At 45.2% G+C, this 19026-nt stretch overlaps 2 protein-coding genes across 5 annotated transcripts in view; one reads left to right on the top strand and one right to left on the bottom strand.

Moving 5' to 3' along the window:
- Window positions 1–5226, bottom strand: part of TEX15 (testis expressed 15, meiosis and synapsis associated) — a 53708-nt gene extending 48482 nt beyond the window's left edge. Inside the window, exons 1-2 of one of the 3 annotated variants that reach the window (XM_069978122.1) lie at window positions 5166–5226; window positions 4599–4658 (exon numbers count right to left, since the gene is read on the bottom strand). The gene's annotated coding sequence lies outside the window, so the exon portion shown is untranslated. Of the gene's footprint in view, window positions 1–4318; window positions 4523–4598; window positions 4835–5165 lie in introns of those variants that run through there. The other 2 variants (XM_069978121.1, XM_069978124.1) reach the window with 2 other exon arrangements.
- On the top strand, window positions 4827–16549 carry LOC138797670 (uncharacterized). Of its 2 annotated transcripts, none has more exons than XM_069978127.1 (3): window positions 4827–5295; window positions 13988–14438; window positions 16324–16549. In XM_069978127.1, exons 2-3 carry the CDS (start codon window positions 14004–14006, stop codon window positions 16528–16530), a joined length of 642 nt encoding a protein of 213 aa, XP_069834228.1. In that variant the 5' UTR covers window positions 4827–5295; window positions 13988–14003; the 3' UTR covers window positions 16531–16549. The 2 variants fall into 2 exon arrangements, with proteins under 2 accessions (XP_069834228.1, XP_069834229.1); XM_069978128.1 differs by having other exon boundaries at window positions 4827–5214.
- Window positions 16550–19026: the final 2477 nt, after the last annotated feature.

Raw genomic sequence — 19026 nt, forward strand, 5'->3', positions numbered from 1 at the left:
ACCGAGCAGTGTCTTCCCATAGAAAATGCTATTCGTGTTAAATTGGTTCCAGCACACACCAATAATTAACTATAGTACCCATTTATTACATTAATAAGTGCCCAGTGTACTCACTGCAGTACAGTACAGAACAGCACTACACTGTACAGTACATTATAAACAAAAAATATTCAATAAAACCAGCAATTATAGTACAGTAGTCACCAACTCTTCCCTCATCCTTTACTGTATAGTGCCCCCCCCCATCCCAGCTCTGTAAAGAATGGGAGATCGTTGTACACTGCCTGTACTACTACTGTACTGTATATTTACTCCAGCAACCTTATATAGTGCTGTACTGTATGTGAAGCCTCACCAGTGCTAAACTCACTAGATAAAACCCACGGTCTGATGGTGCAAATAATGTTCAAAAAATAAATGTTGTGCAGCTGATATAATCCAATGGTGCTCAACTGAACACAAGAAAATCAATCGAAGTAGGGCTGGGTGATTAATCAAATTTGATTAATTCACCCATAAGGGGGGCTGATGCTCTGTCCTACAGGGGGAGCAGTGACACTGCATGGGTGACATGGTTACTGACAATACGGCCAGGACCAAAGCTGCAGCTGAAAGGGCGCCCCCTGCTGGATCCAGCGCTGCAGAGCATCTCCACTCCCCCACGGACTGCCACTGATCCACCCCTTACACAAAGTGGCTGGCCACAAACATAGGTGTCCGTGTGTGGCTGGGAGAGAAACGTGTGTGCCTGCGGTGAGAGGGGGAGGAGGATATACCAGGTGTGCTTCTTCCTGCCCCAGTCACCTCCAGTCTGCCCCAGTAACCCCTGTCTGCCCCAGCTGCCCTCCTGTCCCAGTCACCCCCAGCTGCCCTCCTGCCCCAGTCACCTCCCAACCTCCCCAGCTGCCCCAGTTCTAATTACAACCCCGTGCCCCTGCCCAGTGCCAGTCTAAGAGAGAGGACCCCATAGACAGTAGGAAGTGCCAGCCTGAGATAGGACCTCATAGACAGAGCCAGCCTGGGAGAAAAAAACATAGACAGTGCCAGCTAGAGAGAAGACCCCCATAGACAGTGGCAGTCAGAAAGAGAACCCCCAAAGACAGTGCTAGGCTGAGAAAGGACCCCCATAATCTTTTCCAGCTAATGTGAAAGGGGCCTCATACACCATATCTGAGGCTGACTTCAAGAATAAAAAAGTTGTTTATTTAAATTGAGAATCGTCCATAATGTTAAAAAAAAAATCAAGATTTTATTTTTGGCCATATCACCCAGCCCTACATTGAAGCAGAACTATTGCAGAATGAAAGGCAATGCATGCAGAGGCACGCAACAGTAAGGCCCCCTTCACACGTCTGGAAAATTTCCTCCGGACGCATAGAGTTTCATTAGACACGGACACCCTTCCGGATTTTTCCGGAAGGGTGTCCGTTCCGGAAAATAGATCCGGAAAAAATAGGACATGTCCTATTTTTGACCGGAATTCCGGCCCGGACGCCCCCATAGCAGTCTATGGGAGCACCAGAGCAGTGGACGCTTTCCTGATGCATATCAGGAAAGCGTCCGTTCCGGATTGTGTGCCCACCACCCGTACCCCTCTCCCCCGAACCTGTCCGGTTGTCTCCTCCGGCCTTCTGCTGTTCCTGGTCTGCTGGTGTGCTCCGGTGTCTCCCCCGGCCTCTTCCTGCCGCCTCCTCAGTCTGCCCCGGCCTCCTACAGCCCGACTCCCATGCTGCCCCCCGGACCTCAGCCCCCGGTGCGCCGCGACATCAAAGGTCCAGTCCCCCAGCAGCACACGCCACCCGACACCCTCATTCAGCCCCCGGCCCGCCGCACATTTCCTCCGTTACGCCCGCCCCCCCCCCCCTCCCCGGGCCGCAGCTCACGCTGCTCGGCACCCCCATTTCCCCCCCACACTCCCCCCCCCCAAATCCACACCCCCAGCCAGAAGCCAGATTGCAAACTCATACTCCCCCCCCCCCCCCCCCGACCTCAGCGCCCCCCCACCCCCCAATCCTCTGCCAGGAGCCCGGCGCCCCCTCTCCTTTTCTTTCACCTCGGGGGACCATCAGAAGGAGAAGAGGACTATGGAGGCCAGAGCAGGATCCAGGACAGGTGAGGTTATCCCCTAAAACTACTACTCCCATCATGTCCTGCTGACAGTCCATGATGGGAGTTGTAGTTCTGCAACATGTGGCCATTCAGGTTGCAGAACTACACCTCCCATCATGTCCTGCTGACAGTCCATGATGGGAGTTGTAGTTCTGCAATATGTGGCCATTCAGGTTGCAGAACTACACCTCCCATCATGTCCTGCTGACAGCCCATGATGGGAGTTGTAGTTCTGCAACATGTGGCCACTCAGGTTGCAGAACTACTCCTCCCATCATGTCCTGCTAACAGTCCATGATGGGAGTTGTAGTTCTGCAACAGATTAGAGGATGACACATGGCATGAGGGGGAGACGGTGACAAGGTAGACGAGGGGGGTGCAGTGGCAGGGTACACGAGGGGGACGCGATGGTACGGCATACTACACCATATTAAAATCACTTCTTTTTTTTTCTCATCAGGAAATCCTGAAGGTTTTTCCTGATGGTTTCCTGAAGGTAAAAACGGATTACTGTCAGAAAATCCTGATACTTTCCTGATGACATTTCAGGCCTCCTGATAAGGATTTCCTGACAGTAAAAACTGACAGGGACGTGTGAATGGAGCCTTAAACAGTAAAAATCTTCTATCTACAAACACACACTACAAGTCCTCCCTTTATATTTTCCATTCCATTTTAATCCACTTTTGGTTTTGGCACAAAAACTACAGTGGGAGTTTACCACAACACTGCTATGTTTCCAGCCTCTTGGTAAGAGACCGATAAGGTGATGGGAGGCCATGAAACGTTCATTGCTTTTATACTGCACATGACCATGGTGCGCATTGAATAAAAGAACACAGCTGTACTGGTAAAAGCCATTGTATTTATTGTCTGCAATATTAATGAATATTACGCTGAATATGCTGTCACAGACAAATACAAAATTGCAAAAAAAAAATTATGTTTTAATTCGTAAGAACCACCTAGAGGGTTAACAATGTTCCTAAACAATGAGGGGTGTTTTATGGGGGGTCCTAGCACATAGGCCTCTCATATCCACTTCAGAAATGAACTGGTCCTTTTAAATAATCAATGCTGAAAATTTTAATTAAAATCTCCTGCTAAATTTTCAAGTCCTCTAATGTCCTAAAAAAGTAAAAGAATGCTTACCATATGATGCCAACATAAAGTAGACATATTATAAATTAACTTGTTCATGTGATATAACTATTTTTCTTACAAATTCCAAAAGTATATTTTAGCAAATTTTCACAAAATTTTGGGAGTTTTCCACAAATAATCACTAAATCGATGTATCAACCAAAATATACCACTTACATGCAAGGTGTCAGAGATAACAACCTCAGAATCACTTGGGTATGTTTGATGACGACAAAGTAATTACCACATAATAACATGCCAGAGGCTTTGTCATGAAGTGTCCTTAAAGGGACTGTCACCACAGAATTACCCCTAAAGTTAATATTTTAAACAATACTGATTCAGAATCTACAATTTTTATCTTTCTACGTGCTTGCATTTGCTATTATCCCACAAACATAGGAGTATAAGTAGTCCTCTCCTTTGTGAAGCAAAATAGTCCTTTCTCTCTACGGATTAGTTTGCCAAGTTTGCATGCTTACAGCAGGGAAAGGCAAATGAGTAGAAAGATAAAAATTACAGATTGACAACTTATATTCTACTTACAGAAGAGCAGGGGGTGAAGGTGGTTTGAGGTAACAAAGTCCCTTTAAGAGGGTCTATACAGCCTGAGGCTGATTTATTCAATTTGTGGACAATCCATGCACCATGTCCAAAACTTGAAGTTTTATTTGTTCCCCCATTGTGTTTGAATTCAGCTTGTTGCCACACAGTATTTTTGCTCAGTATTTTGCAACCAAAACCAAGAGTGGATTAAAAGACAGAAAAGCTATGTTCACACACGGTTGAAATTTAGTGGATAACTGACATTTACCGGCAAATAACGGCCATTATTTTCAAATCAATAGCCATTGTTTAAAAATAACAGCAATTATTTGCCATTCAATGTTCCCATCCACTAAATTTCATCAGTGTGTGAACATAGCTTTTCTGTCTTTCAATCCACTTCTCCTGGTTTTGGTGCACTTTTCCACTTAGTTCTGCAGGATTTCAGTCTTATGTGAACATAAACAATCATTAAGACCTTTGAATGGAAAGTCTTGAAGCAAAAAAAATTAAACCTTACTTCACATTTCTCCTCGGATGTTACACACACCGCCACAGAATCAAAGGCAATAGACCAAACTGATGCCTAGGACTCATGAGACAGACCAAAATTCATGGAAAATGACCTCATTTGTCTCCTAAACCCTGTATAACATCCAAATAAGTTAAGTTCTAGCCAGGGGAAAGGACAGTACAGCTAGGGGTGCTTGAGAACACACACAGAAAACACACACACACACACACACACACAGAAAACACACACACACAAAATAGATGTCGCACATCAAGCGATAACTCACCTGAGCCGCCCTAGTAACCGACACCAGCTCTCCCGCACAGCATCCTCACCAGTATGACAACTGTCGGGACACAAGTAACAGGTACCTCAGCAAAGACCACGCCCACAAGAACACGGCTAGTGATTGGTAGCTCCGCACATGCCAAGTTTAACCAAGAGACCGAAACAATCCGTCAGATGATTGGTCGTTTACGCGCGTCAACGCCAAAGGAAGCCACGCCCACGGGGCCACTGCTACTGTGGACAACACTAACACACGCGGTGCGCTCACATAACTGCGCCACACACGGGCCATTTCCCGCCTATTACTATAAAGTCTTTAGGTTTTCCTCCGTCACACGCCTCAGGTCCTAGCAGTAGCTTCATTATCGGGCAGCAGCCAGAACAAACAAAATAACGTCACATAGTGCGTGGTCTAATACTGTAGTTTCCTCAACTAGTCACGTATATTACCGAGGAGAATAGGGATATTAGGAGATTGGCATGCCGCGGTGATCCGTGGGGGCCGTCAGCGACCATAACGCCCTCAGACCGGGTAGGAGCTTGTCAGTGCTGAGCGCTCACTCACCTCACACAGCTCTGTCATTTAGCTTCCGTTATCGCGCCACTTCTCTGAGGTAAGCTTCAGAGGCTCCACGAGCGACAGCGGTCCGGCTCCCTACTGCCGTTATAATATAGCGCCGTCCCACGCCCTGAAGGTCAGTCATGAAGGTGCTCCGGTCCTGAATACAGCGTCAGTGTCACAGAAAAGGTTTCATGACAGGAATTCCCCTCACACCTGCAATATGTCATAGGATAAACCTGCCTTCTCCTGACTATTCCCTGTGGTGAAGTAATTGTTGCAGCCATTAACCGCTTATGTGCAGTTCTAATTCCTTTTCTTTTACACTGCTCATATACCTCCAGGTTTTGTGATGTAGTAAAAAAAAAGAAATATTGATCATGCTGAAGTTTGTTTCTTTGGGTACTATTCCACAAAGTGATTTTTCAACGATTAACAATCTCAAATGACCGCTATGGCGAACAACCTGAAATCATTTACCCAATTACACGGAACAATGATCGTTACTTACATGATTCTTGCAGTAGTCCCATCGTCGCAACTGCGAACTACCGAACGATGTCTTATTACATGCAAACGATAGATAAAAATAGATCCAATTTCTCGTTGGTCGTTTAATCGTCTGCTATTACACTAAACAATTAATGTTCAAATCCGAACGATCTAATGATATTTCGAACAATAATTGTCCTGAGTAAAACCACCATTAGGCTGCATTCACACGTTCCGTGTTCCAGACGGAACACGGACGTGGAATGCCTGTAACGGACTCTCCCCCGCACGGGCAGCATCTTTAATAAGATGCTGGGAGCAGGGGAACTGTACAGATAAGCACCGCGCCATGCGGTTGATTCATTACAGCGAGGTGCCCACCCATAGCTTTCCATCTTTCCAATATCAATTTATTATGGATTCTGCACAGTTTTGCTGTTATCTAGGTACATTCACCCCCACCAAACACATAAAATCATCAAATCTCAGTCCAACTCATGTATGGGACTCACCCACGGCATCCCCTCACCCGCGACACTCCAGTCTGTCCACAATCCACTCTGCCATGTCGCACACTCCACTCTGCCATGTCGCACAATTTACTCTTCTATGTCCCACACTCCACTCTGCTATTCAACTCACTCAACTCTGCTATATCTTGTGGATATCAGCTCTGCTACATCATTGACCAATCAGTCATTAGCAATGCATGATGGGAGATGTAGTTGGATATAATTTGGCTTTTCAGAAAACTTGTAACTGTGGAACAGGAGCAGCTAGAAACACGGGAGACGTCTCAAAATTCTCAGGGGGACTTGGTGAGTAAGACCAGCTAGGTTTGGGAGCATATTATTTTTTTAGGTCTTTGGGGGAATACCCCCTTGAACCCCTAGACGTCCTAGGACATACCTGTGCGCCCTGGCTGCCTATCACCAGACGACCCTGGACATACAAGTATGTCCTGTGTATTTATCCTGCTATGAACCACGCTTTGGAGCAGAGCGCGCTTCATAGCACCCTGTCATTAACCCTTTAAACACTGCGATCGTGGCATTTAAGTATAAGTGACAGGAGCAGCTCCTGTTACTTACCGATCGGGACCCCCACAGTGTGACTTCCCCTCTTTTCGGCGTGAACGAAAAGAGGGGAAAAAGCGCTAGGATTACCGATTTTTTTGTTGCATAATATAGTAAAAAATATTAACAAAAAGTGATCAAAACGTCCGATTACACAAATATGGTATTAACTAGGGATAAGCGAACCGAACCATAACGAACCAGATTCGTTACGAACTTTGCAAAAAGTTCAGTTCGGCACCGAACCGAACTTTAAGAAAGTTCGCCACGAATCTGGTTAAAATAACAACAATCCAATAAACACTTAATAAACACTTAATACCAGTCTCTTCAATATTGCAATTTTTTACTTCTTTAAGAAAAAGACAAGATACACTTGTTTTCAATAGATTGCATATTTACTAGAGATGAGCGAACCTCGAGCATGCTCGAGTCGATCCGAACCAGAACTTTCGGCATTTGATTAGCGGTGGCTGCTGAACTTGGATAAAGCCCTAATGGTGCATTTACACAGATGCATTTGACAGATTATCTGCCAAAGATTTGTAGCCAAAGCCAGAAACAGACTATAAGCAGAGATCAGGTCATAAAGGAAAGCCTGAGATTTTTCCTCTTTTCAAATCCATTCCTGGCTTTGGCCTGAAATCTTTGGCAGATAATCTTTCTGTGTAAATGGACCCTTATGCTGGGTTTACACGGAGCGATTATCGGGCGAATTTTCGCGATAACGATCGAATTCGAACAATAATCGTATGTGTAAACGCGGCGAAAAATCGTTCATTTTGATCTTTTAACAGGTTCATAAATCGCGATCGCAAAAAATTCGCAGATCGTTCCGTGTAAACAGTCGTCGCGCGATAGTCCCGCAGCCCGGCCCCCCGCTCATCTGCAGCCCCCTGCGCCGGTTCGATCGCCACCCCCGCCACTCTCTGATCGACACCCCCGCCGCCCCGATCGCCTCCCCCGCCGCCGCTCCGATCGCCACCCCTGCCGCTCCGATCGCCCCCCCCCACCGCGGCTAAGAACATACGTTACCTGCACCGTGCAGCAGGTCTTCGGACATCCCCGGCTCCCCTCTTCAGCGCACTGATTGGCTGAAGAGATGAGCCGGGAATTTCAAACGGCTCCTCTTCAGCCAATCAGTGCTCCTCTTCAACACTGATTGGCTAAAGGGGAGCCGTTTGAAATTCCCGGCTCATCTCTTCAGCCAATCAATGCAAGGCAGCACTGATTGGCTGAAGGGGAGCCATTTGAAATTCCCGGCGATCGGAGCGGCGTGGGTGGCGATCGGGGGGGCGGGCCGGGCTGCGGGCGCACAATCGCTAAACGATTTTTCCGTACGATATATTGTACCGTCTAAACGCTGATCGTTATAAAAAAAAAATCGTTACTTCGAAATCATTATTCGTACGATCAGGCCAATAATCGCCTTGTGTAAACTTAGCATTAGGCTATGTGGAAAACATGGATATAGTCATTGGCTGCATCCATGTTTTCCAGATTTATCCAAGTTCAGCAGCCACCACTAATCAAATGCCAAACGTTTGGGTTCAGATCAACTTGAACCCGAACCCGGTTCGCTCATCTCAAATATTTACCCTTAGTGCACAGTTCAGACAATACGATGCAATGCAGAGGCGGCACAGTCTCTTTAGCTCAGCCGAGCTTCACATGGGGCAATCCACCGGCAATTGGCGGTTTTCTATTTTTATTTTGACTGTAAAATAACAATAACAAATAAAATCACAGAATAGACCAGGATACATATGATTATTACTCCTATTATCCCTTGTATTCTGGTTTTCTGTGAATATCAAGATGTGTGACGTCACCCCTGTTAGGGTGAGAACTTAAATTAGTCTCCTCAGATATACCTGGGTGCTGCCTAATCAAAAATGTAATGTGACAGCTGTCTGTGAGTATCAACCAAGACACATGAAAGCAACTTCAGTGTTCAAGCTAATCTACTTGATTACGTGAAAATCTCAATTCATATCTTTACAATAAAGGTTATAAAAAATAGGAGAACCCTGTTAAGCCGCAACAAAATTATTATATTTTTTTTTAAAAGTCCCATCACTGTCCCAGAAAAAAAAGTCCCATCAGCTAACCCATCACTGCACAATTGTGGCGATTCTTGGTGTCCAAGACCGTGCACCCCAGTGCTGATGTCTGGTCCTTTAATTATGGGAAAGGGCAGTACATATCTGTTACTGCCCATTGGGTCAACATCCTCCCAGAAGACCATCAGAAAGTTAGACCATTCTTTCCACTGTCACCTCCCCGGTGCTTTAGGGGGCCAGTTCTGCCTCCACCACCTTGCAACCATCCGCAGCTTTGACTGCAGTCCAACCTGCCCCGGTGTCTTACCAACCATGTCAGGCCCGGCACTCTCAGGCTGTCCTCAATTTTGTGAGCCTGGGTGAACGGAGCCACAGTGGGCAGGAGCTCCTCCAGACCATCAGGGAGGAGATATATGAATGACTGACCCCAGGTCAACTAACGGTGGGAAGTGTTGTTGCCCACAAAGGGAGGAACATTATCTCTGCAGTGCAGCAGGGAGGGCTGAGTCATACACCTTGTATGGCACATGTGATAAACCTCATAGTGCACAGGTTTCTTTGAACATTTCCTGCCAATTGTTGATCCCTTTTGAGGACGCGACTCTGAGCAGGCATGACTATGGATTCAACGACATCATCCCACTTGTCCGTGTTCTGGAAAGTGCGCTTAACAACATCATCAGCGAGGATTCCTAGGCCACCACTCCAAGGCTGAACATCCTCCTCCTACTCCTCTGTCAATTGTCTGTTCTCAACCATACTGGCCTGGGTGCAATCAGGTACTGCCGCCTCCTCCTCCTCAAATAATCTGCTCTCAACCATACTGGGCTGGGTGCAATCAAGTGGTGCCGCCTCCTCCAATAGTCTCTTCTCAACCATACAGGGCTGGGCGCAATCAAGTGCTGCCTCCTCCTCCTCTGTCAATTGTCTGTTTTCAACCACACTGGGTCCAATACAGTACTATTATTGGTGCTGGTTCCACTGTCAAATGTCTGTTTTCCACCCTACTGGGTCCAAGGAACTTTGTGTCCTATGTCCCGTGTAATCACTTACACCTTGGCTAATTTTTTTTCACTATTTTTGCACCTTGATTTTTTTCCACTTTTTTCATTGTAATAGCAACTGCAACTAAACAAAACTTTACTCTATCAGACTCCCACTATTGTAGCTGCAATTATTCAGCCGTTTTAGTTAGGTTCGATTCGTATGAATCCGAATTTCACTAAAGTTCACCGGATCGAACCGAACTTTTCAAAAGTTCGCTCATCCCTAGTATTAACCCTTTAAGGACGGAGCCAGTTTTCATTTTTGTGCTTTTGGTTTCTCCTTCTAGTGTTTAAAAGGCCACTGCGCTTTCTCACCAGCGGCACGCCCCCTCCCCCCCCGAGCTCAACTGTGGCCCCTGACGTTGCCCCCCCCCCCTGGGGGAGACAATGCCCATGTGCTGGAGGTGTACAGGACTCACCGGCGGCAGAACGTCCCCCCCTGCGCAGTGAAGGTGTGTGGTGTCCACGGCTGCACACTAGGCAGTATGTTTAGTTTCGGTAACACTTGGGCTGGCGGCTGACCTGCGCCCCCCCCATAACTCCTCTCTGCTATGCCACACAATCCACTCTGCTATGCAACTCACTCAACTCTGCTACATCATGGACCAATCAGGCATAAGCATTGCATGATGGGAGATGTAGTTTTCTGGCCGACGCCATGTTGGATATAGTTCGGCTTTTTAAAAAACTTGTAACTATGGAACGGAAGCAGCTAGAAAGACGGGAGATGGCTCAAAATTCTCAGGGGGGCTTGGTGAGTAAGACCAGCTAGGTTTGGGAGCATATTATTTGTTTAGGTCTTGGGGGGAATACCCCTTTAATGTAAACAAAAATGCGCAATTTTGCATTTTGGTAGGTTTTTGCACTTACGCCATTTACCGTGCAAGGTAAGGAGTGGGATAATTTAATAGTTCAGGCGATTACGCACGCGGCGATACTAAATATGTGTTTTTTTTTATTTATTTTTATTTATAAAATAGGAAAAGGGGGGTGATATAAAAAGGTTTTTGAACCACGGCCCGGTTCCCGTGTACGGCACCGTTCTATCAATGGATCTCGGTCCGGAGCTGAAGCACAGGAGGGGGGCTATCCCGCCCCCAGTAAGAGGAATCCTCCGCCTCTGTATGCTCCATTGATTCTAATTAAGCCGCAGCATAGAGGGGAGGAAATTCCCTCCCACTGGGGGCGGGCCAGATCCCCCCACTAGACTCCAGGGACAGGGGACCAAGGACTATTTAAATGCCGCTGTCAGCTTTGACAGCAGCATTTAAATAGTTAATTAACCGGGAGCAACGATCGGCCACGCCGGCTAATACCCACGGTCCTCGGCTGCTCATAGCAATTGGGGACCGCGGGCTGCGGAGAGGGCTTACTCCGGGTGCCCTCTCTGTTTACCCTTGACGTCGTTAAGGGGTTAATAAAGAGAGATCATGGCGCAAACAATGACACCCCATACAGTCCTGTAGGTGGAAAACTAAAACCGTTATAAGAGTCACAATAGGACCATTTTATTAATTGCAAAAAAATAAAAAAGGATTTCATAAAAAAAAAATTAATAAAACATTGGAAAATCTGTATAAACCTACATATGGTTGTGTTCAAACTGACCTATAGAATAATGGTATCATGTCGCTTTTTCAGTATAGTGCATTACGTAGACACAGGAACCCCGCAAAAGTTACAATACTGCATTCTTTTTTCCAATTCTACCAATTTATATTTTCATAAATAATATTTTTGCGGTTCTGTCATACATGGTATGGTAGAATGACAGATGCCATTACAAAGTACAACTATTCCTGAAAAAAACAAACCCTTACATGGCCCTGTAGGTAGGAAAATGAAAGTGCTAGAGCTCTTAGAAGGGGAGGAAAAAAATGAAAATTGGCACGGTCCACTGGGGCATTTTGGACTTGGTCCTCAATGGGTTAAGGAATGTAAATTTTTCTATGTGTTTAGAAGGTCAGCGCCATATTGTAATAGCTTCACTAAGTATACAAAATATGACATCCTTAAAGGGGTACTCCAGCTAAAGGTAAAACATAAAAAAAGAAAAGGGAGGTCAGCACGTCCTGAGATTTAAAAATTCTGTAGTTTATTCCAATGTTGTAAATTCTCATGGTATAAAAGTTGCAAGTAAGGAGACAAAAAGATGAACTTACGCGTTTCTGACCGTCTGGCCCTTAATCATAGAGAAAACAATAAACCAGCTGTAGAAGCAAATGGCATTGCTTAGCTGTCTGACCCAGTTCTGAAACAACTAAAAATTCTGCTTGAGCAGTACTACAAGTTCCAGAATGCATTGCTTTCCCTCAGCTGTTCAGCACAGTCCTCCATCCTGCACATTCTCTGCTCAAAGCTGTTGCAGAATATCTAGGCCAGGGTTTCTCAACCTGCGGTATGCATACCCCAAGGGGTATCTGACTACATGGGGGGGATTTCTAAATACATGGGGGAGGTATCTGACTACATTGTGGGGAGTTATCTGGCTACATTGGGGAGTTATCTGGCTACATGATGATGTATCTGACTACATGGGGGAGGTATCTGACTACATGGAGGAGGTATCTGACTACATGAGTGAGGTACCTGGCTACATGGGGGAGGTATGGTACAGTATATGGCTACATGGGGAGGTATCTGGCTACATGGGGGAGTTATCAGGCTACATGGGGAGGTATCTGACTACATGGGGCAGATATCTGACTACATGGGGGAGGTATCTGACTACATTGGGGGGAGTTATCTGCTACATGGGGGGAGTTATCTGGCTACATGAGGAGGTATCTGACTACATGGGGGAGGTATCTGACTACATGGAGGAGGTATCTGACTACATGGGGGAGGTATTTGACTACATGGGGAGGTATCTGGCTACATGGGGGAGGTATTTGACTACATGAGGAGGTATCTGACTACATGGGGAGGTCTCTGGCTACATGGGGAGGAGGTCTCTGACTACACGGGGAGGTATTTGACTACATGAGGTGGTATTTGACTACATGGGGAGGTATCTGACTACATGAGGAGGTATCTGACTTCATGGGGAGGTATCAAGCTACATGAGGGGAAGTATCTGACTACATGGAGCGGTATCTGGCTACAGGGGGGAGGTACCTGACTACATGGGGGGAAGGTATCTGGCTGTATAGGAGGACCAAATCTGGCTATATGGGGGAGGTATCTGACTACATAGGGACATACCTGGCTGCATAGCAGAGAAGTATATGGCTACATGTGGACATATTCGGCTGCAAGAGACAGGGTCATACAGCTACAGGCAGCATATATGGGTGAAGTGGGCATACTAGGTTGTATGGGTCAAACCTGGCTGCAGGAGGCATATCTAGTTGTTAGAGGCATACTTAGCTACTGGCATATCTGGCCACAGGGTGGCTACTTTATTACTGGCCACCGGGAGCATGATTTTTGGGGAAGAGGGCATTATTATTTTTACAGGGGGCATTTTTTTGATACTACTTGAGCATTAGTACTGGGTCCTAGAGATCAGACAATGCTGAAGTCTTCTTAGTAGGTTCTTATGATGCTTTTAGACGAAGAGATTATCTTTCAACGATTTGCGATAACGATTGTGTTGCAGCGATAATCTTCCAGTGTGAACACTCGTGATCTTTTAGCATGTTAGAAAATCATCTTTCGTCGTCCATTTGTTTTGGCATGGTCGTTTCGTGTGAACGTTCTTTCGACGATTGCACCTGTGGGATTGGGTGTTGCCGGTGGGAGTGTATGTAAGCGTCCTACGCCAGCTGTATGTAATTAGTCGTCATGATAGGTCAATCATACCAAAGGAAGTACGTATTTTCAACTTGCCATTTCGTTGAGGTCCTACGCCATTGCTGTGTGGATTTTCAGCTGAACTTTCTGTAGTAAGTAGTTAGCTAAATTGTTACCCTCTTCGTGTGTTTTGTGTTTGGCAGTATGTCATTTCGAGTCGTGGTGGGTGTTGTTTGCACGTCAAGGTGTGTGGTGTATAGGGCGAAATGAATCTTGTTTTTAGTGTTGGCAGGTTACAGCGATGCGTTCGTATGTGCGTTCGTATAGCTTAGCGGTCGTCTTACAGTTCATGTTGGTTACATAATGTTTTATTTTTCTGTGTAAATTGTCATATAGTTCTTAATTAATTTTTCCAGGGTCTGGTGTTTGAAAATGTATAAACCAAATGATTTCACTAAAGATTTTATTGAAGTGTATCATTCCTTACCTGCACTGTGGAAGGTGAAGAGTAAGGATTACTCCCATCGGCAAAAGAAAAATGAGGCTTTAGGGCAATTACTCAAAGTTAGTCGCAAATATGTACCTAATGCAGATCTGAAGATGGTTAAACAAAAAATCCAAAATCTACGGACTGTGTACCGTAAAGAGCTAAATAAGGTCGAAGCATCAAAAAAATCTGGAACTGGTGCACATGAAGTTTACCATCCCAATCTATGGTATTTTGATTTGTTGGCCTTTACTAATGATCATGAGGCAGCACGTGATACTTTGTGTATCCTTGAAAACAATGAGGACGATGATTTGGACAACACAAATGAAGATGATTTGGCCGGAAATGTTGACCAATTTACCTCTGAAATGTCACAGGTAAAATTTTTACATGCGTTTATGTATTAAACTTACTGGTGTGTAGTTATAGCTAGCTGCCATTTTCTAGTTTAAGGGTACAAACACACACACCGTATACGCAGCAGATACGCAGCAGATCTGCAGCAGATTTGATGGTGCAGATTTGATGCTGTGTTCAGTTATTTAGATCTAATCTGCGTATTTGTTGCTTATTTGCTGCGTATTTGCTGCGTATCGCAGCAGTAAATACGCTGCGTATACGGTGTGTGTGTTTATACCCTAACGCTTAATTACCATCATTTCCTACCTTGGTAATGTGAATGAGAGGTACAAAGGCCCTGTCACAGGGAAGAGGTGGCCATGTTCCATTGCTCATGCCATAGCCCTGTTCATATGTGTGACGCTCTTCAATGCATGTGTATTCTGAAGGTGCTGAACCTCTGCAGTCGGCCCGGCCTGGCCCGAGTGGGAGGGAATGTCCTCCCCTTTATGACGCGCCTCCATTCATTAAAACACATCCGCGTCATAAAAGATAATTTTAGGCCCTCCCACTGGTGTTGGGTTGGTCTGCCTTGAGTTATAACGTAATGTCCCGTTACACGTGGTTAAAACAACGCCCTTATCTCGTAGCAGGCCCTCAAAGTGAAACATTTCATGTGGCAATGGCTTCCCCGTGGTGACTGTGTAGAACCCATTAAAGGGGTTCTCCAGCAGGGGAGCACTTTTTCACCGGGACCCGCATTGTGGCACTCCAGTCCCCAGTTCCTGGTGTCTGACGAGGGCCCGAGACAATACGTCTCAGGTCCGCTCACCCAATCAGTGACAGAGGCAGGATCTGAGCGGACTTGAAACGGATCCCGCCTCCTTCACTGACTGGCTGAGCGGACCAGAGACGTCACGTCTCAGGCCCGTGTCAGACACCAGGAAGCGGCCGGGAACCTGGCATCAGAGCGCCGCAATGCGGGAACCGCTGCTGGAACCAGGGAGGTGAATGGACGGCTTTTCCCTCAGCCGCCACCTCCCCGATCCCAGCGAAAAAGTGCCCCCCCCCCCCTGGAGTACCCCTTTAAAGAAAATGTTCCTGATGGTACATCCTCTTTAATGTGATAGTCTTAGTGTAAATGTTTTCTACTAGGTCGGTTTGTGGTTCAAATATGTATTGTAAATTTTTGGAATCTTAATGATTAAATTGTAGACAGCACATTCCTTCAGTCATGTAGTATCTACACCATGGAGGGGTTGCATAGTGAAATAACCAATCTTAGATATAAGTTGATATTTGTGCCCCAGACAGGATGTGAAAGATGTATTAAACATGGTGTACATTGATACTGGCTCAGTTGTCCCTATCACTCAATCAGAATCAACATTTCATTCAGCACAGACTCATTTGAAATGGAAAGGTTGGATTTTTTTAGTTGCTAGGGGCAACAGAGCCAGTATCACTTTACACCATAATTGATAATTCTCCCCCAATATGCCCATCTAGAGGAAGGATGACACACTAGGGCCCAGCAGAATTTGGATAGCAACAAGTCCCAACATGGCTGCGCGGGCAATGATTTACCTTTGGATCATTTGTGATGGGATAAATTTTAGTGTATATACAGCTGAATGGGCCAAGTTTGACATGTCTATTTTACTGGATGAGTAAATAAGCTGTCAATACTTGTCCGTCTTTGCATATTTCTGGATTTCCCTCTTGATTGTAGCCAGGACCAATGTTGGTGATTATAAGTAACCTAGTTTTCATTCAAGAAATACATCAGCAGAAACAGAGGTGTCGAAATAATTTTTATTATTCCTTTATTTTTATTTTTTTTTTAACATTTATGATATGACATGTCAACAATGTATAAAATTTTGTGTAACTCCAGTTATAAATGTTCTAATTCCCTTCTAGCCCATTTCTGAACAAGATACACCTGGTACTTCACAAAATGCAAGCCAAAGTCCCGGAGGGCCATCCTCATCTTCATCTTCAACCTTCTCCCGTCAGGCAACAGTGCGTGCAAGAAAAAGGATACGAGAGCAGCAGCAACGAACCAGAGAACTGCTAACCCATACAGAGAAGCTAGCTTCAGGAGCACCTGACCAGAGCGCAACATAACCTTATCTGGTATGGGATCCTGGCCGTAGCATATACACATCGTATACGCTGCGGCCGGGATCCCATACGGGGCTGCAAATAACTGACATGTCAGTTTTCTGTGGCCGGAATTCAGTGAATTCCGGACGCAGAAAGACCTGTCAGTTCACACAGTGGGAAGCTATGGGAAGCTCTGATGCGGGCGCGCGCTGATGAGCCCGCATCAGAGCTCTGCGGCCGGACAGATCATCTGGTCGCTACTTAAGTACCGGCCGAGATGATCCGGGCACAGACCGGCCATTCCGTGATGGCCGGTCTGATACGTAGTGTGAACATAGCCTAACTTTGTTCTAAAGCCTAACTAAAAAAAAAGCTATGGGAAGCTCTGATGCGGGCGCGCGCTGATGCGCCCGCATTAGAGCTTTGCGGCCGGACAGATCATCTGGTCGCTACTTAAGTACCGGCCGCGATGATCCGGGCACAGACCGGCCATTCCGTGATGGCCTAACTTTATTCTAAAGCCTAACTAAAAAAAATAATGTAAATTACAAATGGGCTTTATTTCACCCTGCTGATTCAGATTTTTAAAGTTATAACGACGGTGACACTTTAACCTCTTAATGACGCATGACGGGTATACCCGTCATGCGGCCGTTAAGAGTAAACAGAGAGGGCTCCCGGCGTGAGCCCTCTCTGCAGCGCGCGGTCCCCAGTTGCTAAGTGCAGCCAGGGACCGCGTGTATTAGCCGGCGCGGCCGATCGCCGCGGTCGGCTAATTAACTATTCAAATGCCGCTGTCAAAGCTGACAGCTGCATTTGAATAGCAGCTGTGCCCCCTCTCCCTGGTGTCCAGTGGGGGATCTCCCCCCCGCGATGCGATTGCGGAGGGGAGATCCGTTCTAATAAACCGGCCGGGGCTCAGCGTCGGAATGACGCTGATCCCGGCTCGGCAATCTATTCAGATGGTCTGCAGCAGACCATTATAATAGAGCACAGATCTGATGGATCATTGCTCTATTATATACACAGGATTGATCTCAATGGGAGATCAGTTCTGTGTATATAGAAGTCCCCCAGGGGGCTTCATATTACTGTAAGGGAAAGTTAAAAAAAGTGTTTTTATTAATAAAAAATCCCCTCCACTAATAAAAGTCTGAATCACCCCCCTTTTCCCATTTTACAAATAAAAATAAATAAATAAATAAACATGTTTTTTATCACCGCGTGCGTAATTGCCCGAACTATTAATTAATCACATTCCTGATCTCGCACGGTAAACGGTGTAAGCGCAAAAAAATCCCAAAGTGCAAAATTGCGCATTTTTGGTCGCATCAAATCCAGAAAAAATGTAATATAAAGCGATCAAAAAGTCGCATATGCGCAATCAAGGTACCGATAGAAAGAACACATCATGGCGCAAAAAATGACACCTGACACAGTCCCATAGACCAAAGGATAAAAGCGCTATAAGCCTGGGAATAGAGCGATTTTAAGGAACGTATATTTGTTAACAATGGTTTTAATTTTTTACAGGCCATCAGATACAATAAAAGTTATACATGTTACATATCGTTTTAATCGTAATGACTTGAGGAACATATATAACAACTACGTTTTTCCATAGGACACATGGCGTAAAAATGAAGCCCCCCCAAAGAAAAATAATTGCGTTTTTTTTTCAATTTCACTGCGCATATAATTTTTTTCTGGTTTCGCAGCATATTTTATGGAAAAATTCAGCCTGTCATTGCGAAGTACAATTAGTGACCTATAGACTTCTGAATGCCTGATCGCTTGACCCCAAATTTGGCTCGCAGATACATTGGGTTCCCTGATATTGGCTTTCAGTTTAACAAAGGAAGAACTCCTTATCATGACTGAATATGTGGAAGAGAAATTTTGCTTTAAGAAATGATGTGGTAAATGCAATTAACTTACAGATTCTTAACGAGTTGCCAGGATTTGTTTATTTCTACAAATCCGTTAACACTATAATAGATCCAGAACAGATTGTACCCAGTTGAGTTTTTAAATTCTTTAGAACCAACTGTAAGGCCTTCTCATTGCTTGAATCTAAGGGCCCTATTACACAGGACGATTATTGTGCGAAAAATTGTTAAATTGTTTGAATTTTAATGATAATCGTTCTGTGTATTTGCAGGCAACGATCGTAAAATCGTTTGTGTGTCATTGATCGTTGATTTAGATCTGAACCTAAAACTAACGACCAATTGGTTGACTATGAAAGGCTTCCATAAATGTGGTACATGTAGTAACTGCAAAATTACATCATCACGAGGTAAAGTCACAAATGTAATGTCCACAGCCAACGATTTTAAATGGGAAATAACTAAATTCCTTACCTGTGCCACAAAGGGTGTCATTTACCTGATAGAATGTAGTTGTAAAAAACAATACATCGGTAGAACTAAACGTCAAATGAAGGTCAGGATAGCAGAACACCTCTACAATATTCACAAACAAAACATGACTCACCCTTTATCTGCTCATTTCCCA

Source organism: Dendropsophus ebraccatus, chromosome 7, assembly GCF_027789765.1.
Source record: "Dendropsophus ebraccatus isolate aDenEbr1 chromosome 7, aDenEbr1.pat, whole genome shotgun sequence".
Lineage (NCBI taxonomy): Eukaryota > Metazoa > Chordata > Amphibia > Anura > Hylidae > Dendropsophus > Dendropsophus ebraccatus.

Bases quoted from the DNA above. Each gene is read 5' to 3' on its own strand.
- LOC138797670 (XM_069978127.1), top strand. From the start codon at position 14,004: ATGTATAAACCAAATGATTTCACTAAAGATTTTATTGAAGTGTATCAT. The intron at 14,439-16,323 runs GTAAAATTTTTA...ATTCCCTTCTAG, and splicing joins TTACCTCTGAAATGTCACAG to CCCATTTCTGAACAAGATAC.